The sequence below is a fragment of the Chrysemys picta genome, chromosome 6 (genome assembly GCF_011386835.1).
Source record: "Chrysemys picta bellii isolate R12L10 chromosome 6, ASM1138683v2, whole genome shotgun sequence".
In the NCBI taxonomy this organism is placed as follows: Eukaryota; Metazoa; Chordata; order Testudines; family Emydidae; genus Chrysemys; species Chrysemys picta.
The window spans coordinates 133,234,887-133,254,632 of NC_088796.1; the positions used below are offsets into that span (position 1 = coordinate 133,234,887).

General features: G+C 47.2%; 1 protein-coding gene across 6 annotated transcripts in view; it reads left to right on the forward strand.

Annotated features, from left to right (window-relative positions):
• The first annotated feature begins 35 nt into the window (after positions 1-35).
• The window catches only part of TSTD2 (thiosulfate sulfurtransferase like domain containing 2), a 58,469-nt gene continuing 38,758 nt past the window's right edge, over positions 36-19,746 (forward strand). For 2 of the 6 annotated variants that reach the window (XM_005283493.4, XM_005283494.4), the window contains exons 1-8: positions 55-324; positions 566-774; positions 5,985-6,313; positions 7,382-7,490; positions 9,852-9,977; positions 11,156-11,261; positions 15,710-15,828; positions 16,468-16,626. In XM_005283493.4, the coding sequence (XP_005283550.2) occupies positions 583-774; positions 5,985-6,313; positions 7,382-7,490; positions 9,852-9,977; positions 11,156-11,261; positions 15,710-15,828; positions 16,468-16,626 (1,140 nt within the window). In that variant the 5' untranslated portion in view covers positions 55-324; positions 566-582. Of the gene's footprint in view, positions 452-565; positions 775-4,095; positions 4,232-5,984; positions 6,314-7,381; positions 7,491-9,851; positions 9,978-11,155; positions 11,262-15,709; positions 15,829-16,467; positions 16,627-19,746 lie in introns of those variants that run through there. The other 4 variants (XM_005283491.4, XM_024108516.3, XM_065549906.1 and 1 more) reach the window with 4 other exon arrangements.

A 19,746-nucleotide genomic window follows, 5' to 3' on the forward strand; every position in this document is an offset into this window, starting at 1 on the left:
TGAGGTGAAGTGTTTCCAGGAAGGAGGTGTGAGATGAGACATGCTTCCTCCAGTAGAGAGAGAGCAGAACCATTTACCTTCCAGAGAAGGCAGAGAGAAGAGGGAGCCACAAAATCCATAGCCTGCTATGCAGTATTTAGCATACGGATCAGTCACACTTTCCAATGAACTGGTCAGGGTTTTTGAAACCATGATTATTTCGGTATACCCCTATCCAGCAAAACTTGTGAGATAGGAAGAGATCATGGGGACTTACTGTTCTGAGCTTAGTTGAAAATTTCTGTCTCTGAAAGCCTGGCATAAAGATCTCCAGACAGCTATCTGGTAACTTCTGTGAACACTGTTTTTATGGTCTTAAATTCTTAAAAGGTTAAGGCTTGCTGCTGGCTGACTTTTTTGCTGTTGTAGGGCAGTGACAAAGGCTGCGAAGACAAAGACTGCCTTTAGCAATGTATGTCAGCAGTGTGCTTTTATTGTTTTGAATGTATAGTATTGATAATACGTTATTTGCTGTGTATGTTTGATCAGAATATAGACAAATCTGTTTTGCCTGCATCTTCCCTAGATCACAGAACAGGATTTATGCCTAACTGCAGTGACACAGCAATGATATCTTCTTCTGTGCTGCTGGATGGAGGAGATGAAGTGGAGTGCAGTATTTTAAGATTTCCAGATCTGGACTTGAAAGATCCTCTTCCTTTGACAGCCAAAAGCAATCTCAAAGCGGAATCAGATACCAGTGTCAGAAAGAAGTATGCATTTGCAAAGAAGAAGGTACATTTTAGTATAGTACTTCATTGCGTATGTTCATAATGCAGATTATGCAATTGCACAATTTCTTTGTTATTTTATAAGAACTTGCTTTACAGAGTTCCTATCTCATTCCTGCTACACCCTTAATTCTTGTTATAGTAATAAGTTAAAAATAATTTGGCTCCATTAGTATCATATTTAAATGAAAGGAGTCTGCAATTACTACCTTTAAAGCAGTGGATCTCAACCTTTCCAGATTACTGTACCCCTGACAGGAGTATGATTTGTCTTGTGTACCCCCAAGTTTCACCTCACTTAAAAACTACTGGCTTACAAAATCAGACATAAAAATACAAAAGTATCACAGCACGCTATTACTGACAAATGGCTTACATTCTCATTGTTACCATAGAATTATAAAATAAATAAATTGGGATATAAATATTGTACTTACATTTCAGTGTATAGCATATCGAGCAGCATAAACATGTCATTGTATGAAATTTTAGTTTCTACTGACTTTGCTAGTGCTTTTTATGTAGCCTGTTGTAAAACTAGGCAAATATCTGGATGAGTTGTTGTATCTCCGGGAAGACCTCTGCGTATTCCCAGAGTTACGCATACCCCTGGTTGAGAACCACTGCTTTAAGGCAAATGGGGATGTAATGACCTGATTCAACAAAGCACTTAAGTATGTGCTTAAATTTAAGTGCTTTGCTGAATAGGTAGGGATTTTAAACACTTGCTTAAAGTTTAGCTATGCTTAAGCTGTTTGTGGAATTGGGCCTAAGAGAGGATGTTAGTGCATTAAAGTATTGTCAATGGTTTGCTGCTGTTGGATAAATGAAAAGGTGAATCTGAAACATAGAATTCAAACACAGAGAAACCAATGTTTAAAGAGACATTCTCGACTTGAAATCTAGTCAGTTTAAAGAAAAAAATTGATTAAAAGTTTCCAATCCGAAATCTGCCTCTTCCTCCTGCCAATTTTTGCAGGTGTGGAGCAATATTTTCTTATTTAAAAAAAAATTCCCATTTTAATGTTGTTATATGAAAGACTCACACATTCACTGTGGTCAGGTGTCCTCTGGTGCAACAGTGAAACGCACTTTACATACAGTGATTCTGCCTCTCTGGACTAAACAACAATAGCAACTGATTATAGTGAAACAGACTGTTACACCGAGTACTGTCAAATACACTGACAAATCACTGGTGTTAGAGGGCTTATTCCTTCATCCTCTCACTTCCCTGGTCCTTCTCGGATGAACAGAGAGCAACAATACCCGAAGTCTGAAGGTGCAAACAATTCAATGTTTATTGGGGTGAACTTCCAGCAAGCATGATTCCAGCTTCCTTCCTCAGTGTCCCCCTTCCCAGCTCTGACACCACAGAGCCTTGCCTATGTCCCTGTTCCCATTCCCCCCCCTTAGCAAAACATGATTCCAATTTCCAACCCACCCCTTACTTCCTGATTGACTGCAGACTATGTAGTAAAACTTGAGTTCTGATCAGCTATACCTTAACCAATCATTTTACTGAAATTTAACTAATCCTAACATATTGTAACATGATTATCTAATTAATTATATCCCACCACCTTAATTAGTTTACACCCAGCAAAATTAATTATACAGCAGACAGAAACAATCACAGAACCAGACAAAGATTATACAGACAAACAATAGGGAAATGGGGATTACAGTGATAGAACAACAAAGAAATGAGGATTTCACATCCCAGCTATTGATAAGTGAGTTCTTGCCAGACAGGATGCTATCAAACTGAGGGCTTGGCTACACTTGCGAGTTACAGCGCATTAAAGGAGCCCCGGGGCGCACTAGCTCACTACCTGTCCACACTGGCAAGGCATGTAGAGTGCTCTGACTCTGTGGCTAGAGTGCTGCTGGTACTCCACCTCGGCGAGTGGAATAACGTTTGCTGCGCCCCCACTGGAGCGCCCCAGCGTCAGTGTGAACGAGGTGTTGCATTACTGCGCTCTGATCGGCCTCCGAAAACGTCCCATAATCCCCTTAAGTCAAGTGGCCACTCTTGGCATTGTTTTGGATATGCCCTTTGAAAGCTCAGTTTGACAGCCGGCTGCTTATCTGCTCCGAGACAAAGCAACCATTACTGTGGAATGCTGCGTGAAAGAGAGAGGTGGGGGGTAGGGGGGATCTGCTGCTGTCTGAACTTACAGACAACATGCTGACATGCTCTCAGCACCCCAAAAACCCACTCTCTCTCCACCCACATACACACAACACACTCTCTGTCACACTCCACCCAACCCACCCCCCTTTGAACAGCACGTTGCAGCCACTTGCATGCTGGGATAGCTACCACAATGCACTGCTCTCTGTGGCCGTTGCAAGAGCTGCTAATGTGGCCATGCCAGTGCACTGTCAGCTGTCAGTGTGGACAGACTGCAGCACTTTCCCTGCTGCATGCTACGAAGGCGGGTTTAACTCAAAGCGCTCTACGTCTGCAAGTGTAGCCATGCCCTGAGTTTTCTTTAAATCTTCTAGGCTCTTCCCTTTCTCTGGAGGTGATAGATTGAGTCACCTTTTGAACAGCCCAAAACTGCCTTAATTCAGTGTGACGGGTGAGGGCGTGACCATTGGCTTCCCGGCTTATGGCTGTCTCTGCTGCTTAGCCACAGGCCGTAGCTTAAGAACCAGGCCTCAGACAGTAGGAGATGGCTCTTACACCAGCAGACAGTGATTTTAATTCTTTCTTTTATACCTTTATAACTAGCTAAATAATACGAATACACCTAAATTCTTAAAGGATAGGCCTTTGCAGACAGGCCTAAATATCTACATCCTAATGTAGCAGGGTGGTTAAAGGGCTTAAAGCAGCCCAGGAGCGGCTGTGGCAGAGGAAAAGCTGGGCTGATTGGGAAGCAGCCCCAGCTGTAGCCAGTGCAATCAGGTCCCAGCTGGCCCTCATAAGAGGGCAGGGGGCCAGAAGGAAAGAGTCTCTCTCTTGTCTCTAGAGAGAGAAGGACATGGCTGCCTGGGAAGCTGAGGAGGGGAGCTAGGGTGGAGCGGTGCTGGGGAAGGGCAGAGGGAGCTGGGGAGCTCCAGCCTAGCAAAGCCCCAGGCTACAGGCTGAGTTAAGGGCCCACAAAAGGGTGCTAGGGCTGCAGAGGGGCAGCCCAGGAATAGGCAGAGGCAGCTGGTCCAACCCCCCTTGCTGATGGTGAGGAGTTTACAGACTGCGTCTGCCCCAGGGAGCGGGGGCGAGATGGAGATGGGCAGTAGCCACTGAGGCTAGGTGGGTATAGGGGGTTGGGGGTTCCCCTGGGAGGGGAGACCCAGTGTGAGGGGGTAATGTGGTGGGCAGAACCCCTGGGCAAAGAGTCTGGGAGGGACATGGGGGGAGGCAGCGGCAGGCGAGACATCAGCCAGAAGAGGGTGCTCTGGAGCTGGAAAAGATCTAATTCCCTGGACCACCAGCAGGAGGCGCTGCGCCGGTGAGTCAGCACCCGGCCACACCGAACAACTGGGTTGCATGCAACAATCATGGGTGGGAAAGACTCTCCTTATCAGACAAAAATATGACATATTAAAGGGATAGTTTTATTTTAATAATGTTATTCCCCACTTTTGTACTGGTGTTTGTATGTGAAAGGAAATTTTCAAGATGCCCTGCAAGGATGCTCACTACATTTCCAAGGCTAAACCAAATGTATTGCATCGCTGTGCTACAGTAAAACCGAACAGTGCTGAAAATCTAAGTGTGCAGAGACTGCCTCGGTAATCCTGCTCACAGCGAAGAATGAGGTTTTTGACCTATGAGGAGAGGCAGAGGGAACTGGGATTGTTTAGTCTACAGAAGAGAAGAATGAGGGGGATTTGATAGCTGCTTTCAACTACGTGAAAGGGGGTTCCAAACAGGAGTCCTGGCCCCCACTTTGAGAACCCCTGATTTAGAAGCTCCAGGGGGGATATTTAAGGCTCCCAGCGGTCGGCTCAGCTCTGCTCAGACACAAGGACATGCACTGCAGGCTATCTTCTGATACCATCTGCTACACTTACTCAGACACATGGGGTTGCTGAATGTACATAGTATGTGGCGCCATGCACATATCTATGTACACATCTTCCCAAACGGCCGTGTGTGACAGAGCCCCCCAAAATAGGAGGCAGAGAGGGTTGTGACTCCTGAAGTGACATCTCACTCTCCTTCCCTTTCCTCTGCAGTCTAAGCCCCTATCAAGCCACTGTTCTCCCCTTTCCCATCCTCCCTCAGTCTGCCCCATATCCCACCTCCCTGCCCTCCTCTGGGTGATGCTGGAGAGCCCACTAAGCAGGTGTTTCCCGTGCTGCCTGGGCTCAGGCAGGGGGCTGCTGGTGGAAGTGCACATCTCAGACAGGGGCCAGGCAGCAGGGAGGGCAGACACAGCCACCCTGGCAGTGGAGTTAACTGGACTCAGCGGTAGGCAGCTGCATGCACTCAGGCAAGGGGTCGGTGGGGACAGAAGATGTGGGACATTCTAGGGATGTGGCAAGATGGTGGGACCCGCCCTCCAAATGTGTGATGTCCCAAGAACCACAGGGTACTTGTGGGGCTTGTCCATGAACAGGAGAGCATGGTTATATTTAAAACATAAGACTTAATTACTCCAACAGTGGGTCGATGGGGCTGGAAACTGCCGGGTTGTTGCTGATTGGTGTATCCACTTACTATGATTATATGACAAATCGGAGTGTTAATGCTGAGGTCACTGGAATGCATGGAAATATCGTTCCATGACAGCGTCCTGGGCAGCAGCATGTTTCCGTGAGGCAGGCAGTGGGGGTTCTGTCGGGGGGCTGCAGGTGCAGGTTGTGGGGACTGATGGGGGTGCTGTGGCAGCACTGGAACAGTGTTCCCAAAAGAAGAGGAAGTGCTTGTGTTTCTGTTGTGGTTTGGGGCCTAGTACTGCAAAGCTTCCCAATATGGTACCCTAGGCTGGGCCCAGAGAATAACTCTCCAGTTGGTTAATGTGGCAGCTGTTTCTAATGAAACCAAGAGCCTTGGCAAGGCAGAGCGACAGCATCACAAGAAATGCATTGCTGAGGGATCCCAGGGTGTGTACTTACCCTAACACCGTGCCCAGTAACTGGGCAGCCTGTTTAAAAGCACCACATTGCTGGGATTTGTCCTTCATCCAGTCTCGAGTCGTGTGACAGGATCTAGGAAGAAATCAAAGCCTAATTGACAGTGTTTGTAATGCATTGCAGGCATTTGCCCTCTTTGTCAAAGCAAAGGAAGTGCATGTCACAGCTAGCTGCCCTCCAGCTATGTGCAGAGCGGGACTGGGGTGGAAATGCTGCAGACAAACCTTTAACGACCTCACCGGCATTCACATACACGTCGCCACGCAGCATTCCAGTGACATCCGGCAGCAGACAGGTGTGATTCTAAAGCAGTTGGCTGCTGAAGCCAGCACCTCAAGTAACCCAGCTTCTGCAGACGAGGCAGATAGGCTAAGCGGTCCCACCTGTAACAGCCAGGAGCTCTCTGATAGGCTCCCAGACACAAGCCACATTAGTTTTGATGAACTGACAAGGTAAGAAATTGCCTCAACAATATGAAAACTGTGTTTCTCACTGTAAGCCTAGGGTGAGCCAATGCAAAGGCATCCATGTCACTGTTTGCACCAGTTTAACTACAGCCATTTAAAGTTAGTTTTAATTAAACTGTTGCAACTTTTGTGTATGACAAGGCCTTAGTTGATGCAACTTCCCACCTTCGTCTGATCCCTCTAGACCCCCTAGTAACCTAGAGCCCCCTGGACTCATTCCCACTTACTAAATTCACCTTGTGCAGCCATTCTGACCTGTGCGAAGGGAGTGTGAAGCCCCACCATGCTGATCTGGGAGCATTTCACCCCCACTTTACACTGCTGTAAATGACTGCACACCATGCAAGGCGGTGGAGAATCAGGCCCCATCTATGTATTTTTCCGACCGAGTCAAAGAAGGTCTGGGGTGGAGGAACTCACACACTCAGAGGCCATAAAAAGGCTTCTCTCAAGGAAAGCAGCTAGCAGGAGAGGGTGAGAATATGCAACTACCCTCTACTGTCACCCTCTCCTGGCTCTCCAGCGTGTGGGTTATACCATTTGTCTGAGTGTAAGAGCCCAGCTTACACCACCTCAGAATTTGGCTCCTGATTGGCCCTTTAAAAAACGTGGATGTTTTTTGCACTTGGCTAATTCAAATTTAAGTTTAGTTTTCAAACTTCAGCCTTAGTCCTCAAGGAGCCTCTGACATGTCTGGAAAATACAAGTCCTCGCGTTGCATGTGTTTAAAGAAATCTGGTTCTCAAATGCAAATGAGATATGAGCTACTGGCAATGAAATGCCATGCAGGGCTAGTTAGTTTTTTTGTCAACATTGGCAAGGCCAGTATAGGGATATAGAGATCTGCACCATCTCTGACTTATTTCCACTTCTTGAAGTAAATGAAAACAAACAACATAGCCCCACAAAACCTTTTGACAACAGCCTGGAGGAAACTGTCCAGTTCTCTAAGGATGAATTCCCTGTCTGTCACCAATAACAGTATTAACTGCATAGTCTTGTGTGCTGCTGAATCTAAAATACTCTTCCTATTTGTTCTCCCGCTTGTGGCAGTGGAGTGGGAGAAGTGCTGTTATATTACTGTTACCGGGAGGTGAAAGACCCAGTGAGGCTCTGTGCTTGGCAGAGGTCTCTGTGCCAGCACCTTCATCTCACTGGCAAGGTAAGTCTTTAAGGAGCGGCTGGTTCCCCTCCCCATATTTGTCTCTGTTTAGCGAGAAACAGTGGCCCAGGAGAGCCAGGCTGTAATCGCACTATTGCATGGAGGGAGAGAGCAGAGTGTTTAACGAATTACATCGAACTGCACAATGGAGAGCCGCATAAGGGGGAGGATTGTTTGTCAGGCATGGTTTTGTGGCTCACAACTTCACAGACATTAGGGGCCCCAGTCCATCACCTCATGTTGAGGCATGGTACTGCAGGCCGGCCTCTACCTCAGTTTCTTCAACTACTGTTTCCTGCCCACTCTGGTGGTTTGTGTCTCAGCCCTCCAACCAGGTCACTACAAAAGCTCAATCCCCTTCTGGGCTAGCAGAGTCCAAAGTCACAACCACAAAATAAAGGAGAGTTCTCAGCCCCTTTAAAGTTACTCATCCATCCACCCTCTGCGCTCAGCTCTCAAGCGCTGTACTGCCCCTTCAGGTGAGACACACCCTGCTAGGTCCCAGGTACTTCCAAATAGTCCTGTGCCAGGGCGGTTCCATCAGTCCTAGCCCAGCTTTTCTCGCCACATGAAGGGCGTCCATCTGTGTTCCTCCCCCAGCTGAGCAGGCTCTCCCCGCTTCAGCCCTTCCCGTCCGACCAGTGCAACAGGTGGGACTGATTTAGTTCACAGCAGCACATTTAACCCTTCCAAGTCTGGGTGGGGTTTGGCTCATCCAGCATTGTGTAGGATTAGTCACTATACGACAGTACATAAAACCATGAACATCTCCAGCCTTTCCTGAACATCTGCAGTGATGGTGCCCTGACTACCTGCTTTGCTACTCTGTTCTGCTGCTCCATTGCTCCCTCAGTCTTTTCCCCAGTGCCTACCCTAAACTTTTCCTTCCTTAGCTTCAGATCTTTGCTTCTTGTCCTACTATCTTCCTAGAGTACAAATAGTTCCTTTTCAGACATTTGTAGTCTAGCTCCCTTGAAATTATTTATGAACTGGGTCCATAACCCCTGACACTTTTTTGATGGACTACAGTAGAACCTCAGAGTTATGAACACCAGAGTTATGAACTGACCAGCCAACCACACACCTCATTTGGAACCAGAAGTACGCAATCAGACAGCAGCAGAGACAAAAAAAAAAAAAGCAAATACAGTACAGTACTTTGTTAAATGTAAACTACCAAAAAAAATATAAATAAAGGGAAAGCTAAAAAAAGATTTGACAAGGTAAGGAAACTGTTTCTGTGCTTGTTTCATTTAAAGTAAGATGGCTAAAAGCAGCACTTTTCTTCTGCATAGTAAAGTTTCAAAGCTGTATTAAGCCAATGTTCAGTTGTAAACTTTTGAAAGAACAACCGTAACGTTTTGTTCAGAGTTACCATTCCCGAGGTGTTTGTAGCTGAGATTCTACTGTATGTCCTTTTATCTCAGTCTGTCATTCTGTCTCTCATCCCCACTCTGTGCATAATTTTGTTGCCCCTCTTTGTATTTTCTTTAGCTTTTCTGTATCCTTAGGGGTTGGGGACCAGAACAGCACAGTATTCTGAGCTCACAAACCAGCCTATGTCTGGCCTATGAAATGCTTCCCAGATCTGATGGTGTTTAAAACCGAATAAACCCCAAAGCCCTTCATAGACAAAGTCATGCTCCTCTATCCAAGAGGAAAGAGAAAAAGCACCTTTATATTCTCGCTGGTTTTTTTTATGCAGCTCCTAGATACCACAGTGAAATGCCCTGAGACATTCATTTCCCCTTCTTTGCTCATATATTTTACTTGGTAGTTTCTCAGTCCTTCTTTCTCAAAGACAGGCGTTACATTTGCCCTTGTCAACTGCATACTTTTCCTCTCGCTCTTGATTTAGTCAAAATTTGCTTCCATCCGTTCTGAGATTGTCTTCACTTCAAAAAAAAATTCTCTATTGGTCTAGCTATAATGCATCTGAGTTGGAGAGATTTCATTGTAACACAGGCACTTTCACCCTTTCTTTCTACCTGCTTTATTGGGACACAGTCCTCACTCGGTTAAAACTCCCATTGGAGGTTCTGTCTGACTAATTACTGCAGAATTTGCCCCTTCCTTGTAATTGTTTTTTCTGCTCCTGCACAAGGTTTTCTGACTTCCTCATTATCCTTTTTATGAGTACAGAGCATAGAACAATTCCTTCCTCTTGCAGTTTCTTTTGCTGCACTTCTCCTCTCTCATTCAGGATCACTATAGTTTCCCCCCGCCCCCACTTTTTCTCTTTTCCTGAACACTTTTCTACAACTCTCCTCTCATTCCCAGCTGGTCCTGGTTCATTAATTTCATTTTGATTGGTTTGCATTATGACTAGATCTTAATCTAGCTTTCCTTTCTGGCTTCTAGGTGCGCATTGCTTCAGAAGGCATTAATGGGACAGTTGGTGGAAGCAAAGTAGCTACCAGTCTTTATATAGAGGCAATGCTTTCCCACCCTCTGTTCAAAACGATTTTGTGCAGAGAGGATTTCAAGGTAAGAGAAAGGGACCCACATACAGTTATTATTTACTCAAATGTTTGTTTTCATCCTCAGAATTTCTTTTAGAAATAAATGTTACTGCACTAAAAATCCACATTGAACCCAAGGAATTCAGCTCCTGCAGTATTGGCCCAAGGAACAGTTTATTTGGGGATAAATGGTTTTGTTTCATTATTATTTTCTGTCCTGTGAATAGTTTTGTCTCCAGTGAGAGAACTTTTGTATGTTGTAAATAAGACAATCAGATGGAATCATTGAGCATCATGAAACTAAAAATCCTTTATACAATTCTAGTGCTGATTTAATCTTTTTTTCATTAGGGCCCCAGCAAAGCCTTCACCTGTGTATGTGCGAAGTTGCACATGTGCACTCCTGCATCACATTCTCCCAGCTCAAACACCAGCATGTGCAATTGGCATGTTCTCACACCTGCCCACACAGAGCTCCTCCTGCATACACGTTGCTGTTAGTAAAACCCTGAATCTGGCTAGTCCCTCATGCATTACACTAGGGTCCAGTGAGCCTCATGGATCACTGCAGATTGCCATTACATACAGTCACACCAGGACAAACGGTGTTCTGTGTCAGGGATCATTCTGACTGGAGATCGCAGTGAACCACACAGACACCAGCAGAGCCAGAGATCAGAAGGGAATTTTATTTATTCTTTTAAATTTGACGTGAATTTAGCGTTGGTGAATGGTCCCAGCTTGCCAGCCCCAGATAACAAAACCTTTCTTTAATCAGCAAAATAGACTTCCCACATTCAGTGGCAGGGCAGGCCTCCCCATACTGCCTGCTAACAGGTCTTGTTCCTGCCCAAGAGGAACCACTGCTAGCAGAGTGTGGCTGGCTCCGTGTCCCTGGCCCACTCAGCCCTTGGCATCTCTCCATTAGTGGCCAGTTGACTTTTTTAAAGTGATTTGAATAACTGTCCACTGGGAACTGGACTGGAACCACCACCACTCTCTGGTGGATTCAGAGAGGCAACCATGAAAGGGGAGAAGCCATCACCAATCCCCCATGCCATCCAATCCCCCAAAGCGACTTGCTTATATTGACATCTCACATGAATTTAGAAACTCGAAATACAGTGGAGTTTCAGCAAGGGATCTGTTCATCTGTTGGTGTGTCTTTAATGTGGTGGCATGACCTCATTTTTAATTTCCCAGAGCAGTTCTGGAGGAGCTCACTGTTTCCCAGACCTTCGAGTTGGCGTATTTGAAGAGATTGTACCCATGGGCATCAATCCAAACAAAGTCTCCTACAAAGAAACCGGTACATTAATTTTATGACCAATAATAACTTGTTGATAACAGAGATTGGAACTGAACTGTAAGGCAAATGATAGAGTAATGTACTGTCACCAGAACACCATCTTTGCACAGTAACCAGGATATGACAAAAGCATAGATAGCATTGTTAGAAAACGTCCAGGGAAGCTGCTGTGCCTGCAGTGGGGGTTCCCTTCATAGGGAAACTGCTGGATCAGGTCATTGATTTGCACAATATTTAGCTGCTTTGACAGCTCAAGATTAAGCTATCCATTTCATTCCACCAGATTAGTAGTAGTTAAGGTCATTGAGTCTTGCCCATAGTTTTGAGAATGAACCACATAACACTTGAAAAGTCATCCTGGGTAAGAGAGGATGTAAGGAGAAACTATATATAATTAATAATGCAATGATTTGGAGGAGTTTTTGAGCACAAGAAATATTTATAATTGCTTTAAATATGCATGAGATGTGGATATTTCATACAGCTGTGAAATTGCCTTTACAGCACAAATACTGTAAGCCTAGTAGAGCTTGCGGTGTAAGTATTGCTGCTGCATTTGATATTTCACAAAGAGCCAATAATTACTGCAGATAGCCTGTTAATTCCTCAGATCCAAACTCTACATCAGGGGTCGGCAACCTGTGGCACACGGGCCAAAGACGGCACGCAAGCTGATTATTAATGGCACCCTGCCGGGGTCCCGGCCCCACTCAGCCCCCCCGCCCACCGTTCTCTCCTGTGGGGGCAGGAAGCAGAAGCTTGGTCTTGCCGGCAGAAAAGCTTCCCCCTCCCCCGCTTCTTCCTCCAGTGTGGTGCTTCCCTGCCCCTCCCACTCGCACTCCCTCTCCCTGCCGCCAATCAGCTGATCGCCTTTGCGAGGGGGAGGGGGAGCGGAGCCACAGCATGCTCGTTTCTCTGAGGAGGAGGCAGAGAAGAGGTGGGCACGGGTCCCTGGGAGAAGAGGTGGGGACGGGGCATATCCCCTCTAGCCCTCTGCCCTGACCCCCTGAACACCCCACACACCCAGCCCTCTGCCCTGACCCCTGAACCCCGTCACACACACACACACAGCCTTCTGCCCTGACCCCTGCCCCCCCTCTCACACACACCCAGCCCTCTGCCCTGACCCAGCACCCTCATTTTGACTCCTGCACCCCCCACACATACCCAGCCCCCACCCACTCCATGCCCTGACTTTTGCACACCCCACATCCTCACCCCCACCCTGAGCACCAAACGGGACTCCTGCACCCCCCCCCACATTCCCACCTGCACCCCCGGTCTGGGGTCCCAGCTGTCGGCCCCACTCAGCCCGCTGCCGGTCTTGGGTCCTGGCTGCTGGCCCCTTGCCAGCCGGGGTCCCGCAAGCTCCGCTCAGCCCGCTGCCAAACTGGGTGAACGGAACCCCAGACCGGCAGCGGGCTGAGTGGGCCGGCGGCGTAAGATCAGCATTTTAATTTAATTTTAAATTAAGTTTCTTAAACATTTTGAAAACCTTGTTTACTTTACATACAACAATAGTTTAGTTATATAATATAGACTTATAGAGAGAGACTTTCTAAAAAACGTTAAAATGTATTACTGGCACACGAAACCTTAAATTAAAGTGAATAAGTGAAGACTCAGCACACAACTTCTGAAAGATTGCTGACCCCTGCTGTACATGAAGGGCCTAATCCAAAGCCCACTGGGGTTAATGGGAGACCCTCAATTGGTGTTAGGTTTTGGAACAGATCCTAACATCCCACTTCAACAAAGCACTTAAGCCTGTGCTTAGCTTTAAGCATGTGCTTAAGTGCTTTGTTAAACTGGGACATAAGGCTCTAGTCTGGCTCTGGGTGAAGCTAATGGCAAAGCTCCCATTGATTTCAGTGGAGCAGGATCAGGCCCTAACTGTGAGTTCTGCTGTGATACTGCTGTAGACTTCACGTATCAATATGATCTTCTATTTTGTGCTGTCTTTACCACAAGCTGATTAGTGCAAATTATGGCCCCACTCCTGCACTGGGATCTTCTAGCCGAGGCCCCTGTGTGACATTACCCAGGGTACAATCTGGACTGTTAAACTGCATCCTCAGTTCTCCAACCTGGCTGGCTGAGAGAACAACAACAACTACTCCTGGTCTGCCCACACACAGCCTCCAGCATGTAAATTACTCCCAGCTATACTGTATGAGTCCCATGGCCAGCCACTCTTGGATTGTACTGCAGGGCAACAGCAGAAAACTCCCAGTCCCAGACTTTCCCCCAGAAATGTGCATCTTGTACTGCCCAGCTCCCTCCTGCACAACACAAGCTCATATAAAGTCCATCATTTTATTAATAGAAAATGATTTGCACAAATCCTGTTACCTCACATGGAGTTTCCCAAGCACTTCAATCCAAGCACACTGGTTTAGATGAAACAGTAAAACAAATGTATTAACGACAGAAAGAGAGGTGTTAAGCAATTACAAGTAATGAGGCGTGAAAGTCAAAATTGATTATAAGGAAATAAAAGGTAAAACACAAACTAACACCCAACTTAACAAGCTAAGTGAATTCAAAGCAAAAGTCTCTCTCCTCACCTGTTATACCAGCCTTGCTGGCTGAATTCCTCTCAGCCAGGATCTCTCCCCAGTCCAGTGATGCTTCCTTCATCCTTCAAGTGTTGTCAATGCCATGACTAGAGATGAAGGGAGACCTCTTTGAGGGCATCTGTCCTCCATTCTTATCCCTTCCTTTTCTTGGAGAATCCTCTCCAGCTGGGGTTCAGGAGACAGGAAGTCTGTAGGGATGGGAACGTCCAGCTGTTTCTTTTCCAAGATGTAAATTTCTTGCTCACACCCTTTTTCCTGCCCCAAAATGGCTGCTTTCCCAGATGATGGTCCATTTGATTTCATTGACACCTGGCTGAGACGTCACAGTACTCCAGATGAGGCCTCACCAATGTCAAATAGAGGGGAATGATAATGTCCCTCAATCTGCTAGCAATGCCCCTACTTATACAGCCCAAAATGCCGTTAGCCTTCTTGGCAACAAGGGCATACTGTTGACTTGTATCCAGCTTCTTGTCCACTGTAACCCCTAGGTCCTTTTCTGCAGAACTGCTGCCTAGCCACTCGGTCCCTAGTCTGTAGCAGTGCATGGGATTCTTTCTTCCTAAGTGCAGGACTCTGCACTTGTCCTTGTTGAACCTCATTAGATTTCTTTTGGCCCAATCCTCTAATTTGTCTAGGTCCCTCTGTATCCTGTCCCTACCCTCCAGCGTATCTACCACTCCTCCCAGTTTAGTGTCATCTGCAAACTTGCTGAGGGTGCAATCCACGCCATCCTCCAGATCATCAATGAAGAAAATCGGCCCCAGGGCTGACCCTTGGGGCACTCTGCTTGATACCAGCTGCCAACCCATGTAATGGGGGTCTGCCTCTGGGCCGCCTCCACCCCTCGGTTGGTGGAATTTTATCCCGGATGTTACAAGCCACCCGGAGAATGGTGTTCGTGGCATTCTTGCGACATGTCCGAAAAGCATAAGGTGCTGCCTGCGGACAATGGCCCCAGTAGTCGGTAGACTTGAATGACCATAAACATTTACATTACAAATGAAGCTACAGAGCTGCTCACTAAGCCAAGCCACTGATTGCTGAGCCAGCCTGATCTGCTTCATTCTCCAAGGCTGACAATGCAACACCTTTCATGAGCACGTGTGCTGCCCCCCAGGGTAGCTTTCTGTAAACATGGCATTGTTATCCAATCTTTGGCGCCATCGGGCAGGCGAGCCAGCCTGTTCCCTTAGATGTGACGGGGCCCTCTACAAAGACAAATGACCCCCAAGGGTGCTGTTGCTCGGAGATGCTGTGGAGAGCAGTGGAGTTCGTCTGGGCTTACATTGACATAATAGAGCAGCTTGGCTCTGCGTGAGCCACTTCTTGATACCTCCTCTAGGTCAGGCTCATTAGTGTAGAGGCGGCAGGTGGGGATACCTTTCTGCGTCCTTTGTTCAGACCCTGCTGGCCCAGACCATTCAGGGCCTGATCCTCCCCAGCCCTGCACCTTGTGTCACCATTTACCCTCGGTGGAGTGAGTGTAAAAGGCCACCAGTCAGCAGGCCAGTGTTTTGCACACGAGGGGTGTAAATGACCGGGCAAGGCAGCAGAGGATCAGCACTGCTGTTCCACCCAGCCCACTCTAAGACAGATGACAGCTTGGCATCCTTTTTGCCCTTGACTCCTGCTGTGATGCATTTGTTCATTCACTGAGCCTGTGGAGTGATGTCACAGAGAAATGTGCCCAGTACGTTTGGGCTGAGACCAGCTGACATTTCAGTAGCGCTCACTTCCCAGAGAAGCTTGTCATACACATGGGTCACTGCTGGGTTAGGGGGAGGCCAAGCGGAATTGCTCAGCTGGTCAGCATTTAAATCAGCTCAGCTTTTCAGAGCTTCTTTCGATGTGGTGTTTTATTTCTAGGAATCCATTTATCCCCTGAGGAATTTCATAAAGAAGTAGAAAAATATTTATCTCAGGCTCCTCAAGCACAAAGCGACACCATTTTACTGGACTGCAGGAACTTTTATGAAAGTAAAATAGTAAGTGCTGTGCATTTGCTCCCTGCGAGGTGGTGGTGGTGGGTGGGGGGATCATTTCACCCTGTCCGCATGTGTGGGTGATGTGACTGAGGGGAAGGGATTGCCATACTACCTTGCAGCTCTCTCCTGGTGCCAGTTCACGAATGGTACATCGCCCCAAGCAGCAAAGGACCTGCCTGGCTTCTCAGGGCCATGCTGAGGGGTGGTCCTACAGCGCAGCGCACAGCACACTGTCCTGCAGCATGTGTAGTCTGACGTGAAACAGACGGGGGACGCCAAAGCTTTAACAACAGAGAAAAGCCATTGAAATCTAGCTGAGCCAGCCAAAGTCCACCCTGCCTTGGCCATAGTGCAGCAGAGAGACATCCTGACCAAGTCCCCATCCTCCAGCCGCAGAGAGGAGCCTCGGTAGATCCCTTCACACTGGGGTGACAGGGTAGGATGTCTTGGCTATAAGACCAGATTCCAGATGCTGTGAGGCACAAAGGTATTTAGGCGCTTAACTAATTCCCATTGAAATCAGTGGAAGTTAGGTGCCTAAATACCCTTAGAGGAGCCAAAGTAGCTGCAGTGACCTGGAGGGTTCTCTCCCCCTTTCTCCAGCGCTGTCGATCACACAGCCGTCTCTTCTTGTTACAGGGTCATTTCCAGGGCTGCCTGGCTCCAGACATCAGGAAGTTCAGCTACTTCCCCAGCTACGTAGACGACAATCTCGAGCTTTTTAAAAACAAGCGCGTATTGATGTACTGTACAGGAGGGATCCGCTGTGAGCGTGGCTCCGCCTACCTCAGGACGAAGGTGAGGGGCCATTCTGGGGGCACGCGGGTCAGGAGCTTGGGGCAGTCATTGCCCAGCCCGGGAAGGACTATATGGGGTGGCTTTTTCTGTTGCTGGTTGGTGAAGTTGTGTTCTATAGGGTGGATGGAGTGTCAGGCCCATCGTGTTTGAACGTCTGGTGGGAATCAGAAGAAGGGCAGAAGGCTTGTGCCCAAAACACCCATTCCAGATTGGAGCCCCCTGTCCAATGAGAATCGCAATGGGGGGGCACCTCAATTTTCAGCCCCCCCCCCACCTCTCCTTTTACAGTCTGACCTATGTAGAGCCTGGGTTTGTTGTGCAAGGAATGCTGGGTAACTCCATGTACTTCCTGCTTGGGTGGAGAGGCATGTCATATACACACATGCACCTCCTGCAGCTGAGGGCAGACTCAAGTACTTCCAGGATCCTGTTTTCTGGGAAGAGAAGCTTGAGGCCCAGGCTCAAAGTGTGGGTAACCTTCCCCCTTCCTGTTGTGTTGCTTCGTTCTCTTGGCCACAAATGTATATTCATATGCTTACACTGCCCTGTAACAGGGGTCCCCTTGCCCCTGGAGCACCCCATGGCAGCCTGGTGCAGCGTCACAATTACGTCTAGGCCTCACTTTCCCCTATTGGGCTTTCAGTAGAATCATAGACTTTAAGGTCAGAAGGGACCATTATGATCATCTAGTCTGACCTCCTGCAGAACGCAGGCCACAGAATCTCACCCACTCACTCCTGTATCAAACCTGTGTCTGAGCCATTGAAGTCCTCAAATCATGGTTTAAAGACTTCAGGTGCAGAGAATCTTCCAGCAAGTGACCTGTGCCCCACGCTGCAGAGGAAGGCGAAAAACCCCCAGGGCCTCTGCCAATCTGCCCTGGAGGAAAATTCCTTCCCAACCCCAAATATGGCCATCAGCTAAACCCTGAGCATGTGGGCAAGACTCACCTGCCAGACATCCAGGAAAGAATTCTCTGTAGTAACTCAGATCCCACCCTATATAGTGTCCCATCACAGGCCATTGGGCATATTTACCGCTAATAATTGTCAAAGTTAGAATCAGGACTCACAATTTTGTCAAGACCACTCTGTTTATTAGCACAGCGCTCTGCTAATACAATCAGATAGTGTGAGCCACCATGCAAGATTCAAACAGTCTTATTTATACAGATAAAAAGGTGCAAACTAAACAAAAGGACAGAGAGAGCAAAACTGTAAAATATGCATGGAGCACAATATGCATATCCTGCTTCCTTGTTAACTCTTATCAATCTAAGACTAATGCTTCACCAATTGCCCTTAAGTGGCAAGTTAAGCAGTTAATGTCTGCTTTCCTGCACACCTGGCTTGCAGCATTTCTCATTTCTACTTAAAGGTACATACAGCATTCTTTAATTCCTTCTATTTCTTTAGTATAATTCATTTCACTTTCACAATCCCTCCTTTTGGTCAAGCTTACGCAAAGACCAACAATTACTGGGTTCCACATATTAATAGTTCTTTATCTCTACGTTCATCAGCGATATTTAACATCATCATATTAGCACTCTGTTTTGGGGTAGTCACCTGAGTGGCATACCTTACACAATTCTGGATACAACAGGAGATTAACTGAAAACATACAAAAATCATTAGGATTCCAAACAGGATAGTCAGGGCTCCCTGAAACAACCAGTTTCCTATGCCAGAGAAATTGAATAGGTTACTTAGCCACTTCCATAAAGAACTTGGCTCTTCATGGGGAAGAGATGCAATTTGTTCTAAGTGACTAGCGCGATCTATTACCTCATTGGTGTCGTCAGGTATGAACACACAACATTCTTTTCCAATGAGAGCACAGGTCCCTCCTTTGGCCGCCAGCACTATATCCAGTGCCTGACGGTTTTGGAGGGCCATCTGTCGGATCGCCCCTGTTTCTTTGGCCAGGGTTTTTAAACTCTCTCCGGTTTCATTTGCCATTATTTCAACTACTGCTTGTAACCTTAGGAGCCTTTTTGCATGGTGTATTACTCCCCCAAGTGGGATAAGGGAACTGCCAATGGCCTCTTCCCAGGTCAAGGGGCTTATGTTATTTACATACCATTGGGCATCTGATAAGTCCCTTCTTCTTCGCCTGAAATTACGCAGGCGTTCTCGTGGGAAGGACCCCAGCACTCGGAATTGTGGGAAGAGTCGAGCGGGATAACAGATACCTGACCAGTTAGCTGGTAACACAGTATAAGCTTTGGTCCCACAAACCCAATGATGGCCTATTAAGGCTGGGAAGGGTCGGTTGCACCCATTTGTCACATAGGTGCCTACAAAGGAGGAGTAATATCCTCCGAAGGGTACAGGGTAATTCTCCTTACGAGGAGTGGTGTTATTTGCATGGCATTGGAAGATTGTATTGTTTCCACTAAGATTACTGTAGGGGGAACATGAAATTGATTTTTCTGTTTGATCCCAGGTTGAGAAAAAATTCATATCCCCATACCCAGCCCGCCACTCTTTAGTTTTGTTCGAATAATCCCATACACCATTGGCTACAATATGCTGAAGGCAACGACTTTTTCCCAGATCCAGCCCTGTCCCATTACACACCCAACACCAATGACCTTTTCCCTCCACCACACTTATCCATTTAGATACGTTTATTCCCACTGCTTCCCAAGTGTCATTGCTGTTCCATATTTTGTTAAACGGACGAAGTCCCCCAGTGAGCTCTGGGGAATTGAGTGGGATTGCCAGGACAGGAACACCAGCTTGAGAGTGAGCTGGGATGTGGCTGCAGACCCAGCAATTAGAAATATTAAGAGTCTGAGCTATCCACACTTGCTGCTGGATAAAAGAATTGTCATTGTGGGCTCCCCAAGCCTTAAGACACCAGCAGCCAAGGAACAGGCGCCACCAGAGGTGCATTGTTGGAGGCAAGGCCCTTCTGGTTCTGACAACCTCAACTGAGGGAACCGTAGTTACGGTTTTACGTCCACCAGGCAGCAGGCGCTAGGCTCACTACTGCTCCTTCTCGGGCCTTGCTTTAGGTCGTCGTCTGCTTCTGGCAACCCTTACGAGAGCGTAGATTGTAAGGTATTGCAGGCTGTTCCTCTACGTCTTCTTCCGGAGTCAAAATTGACTCTGC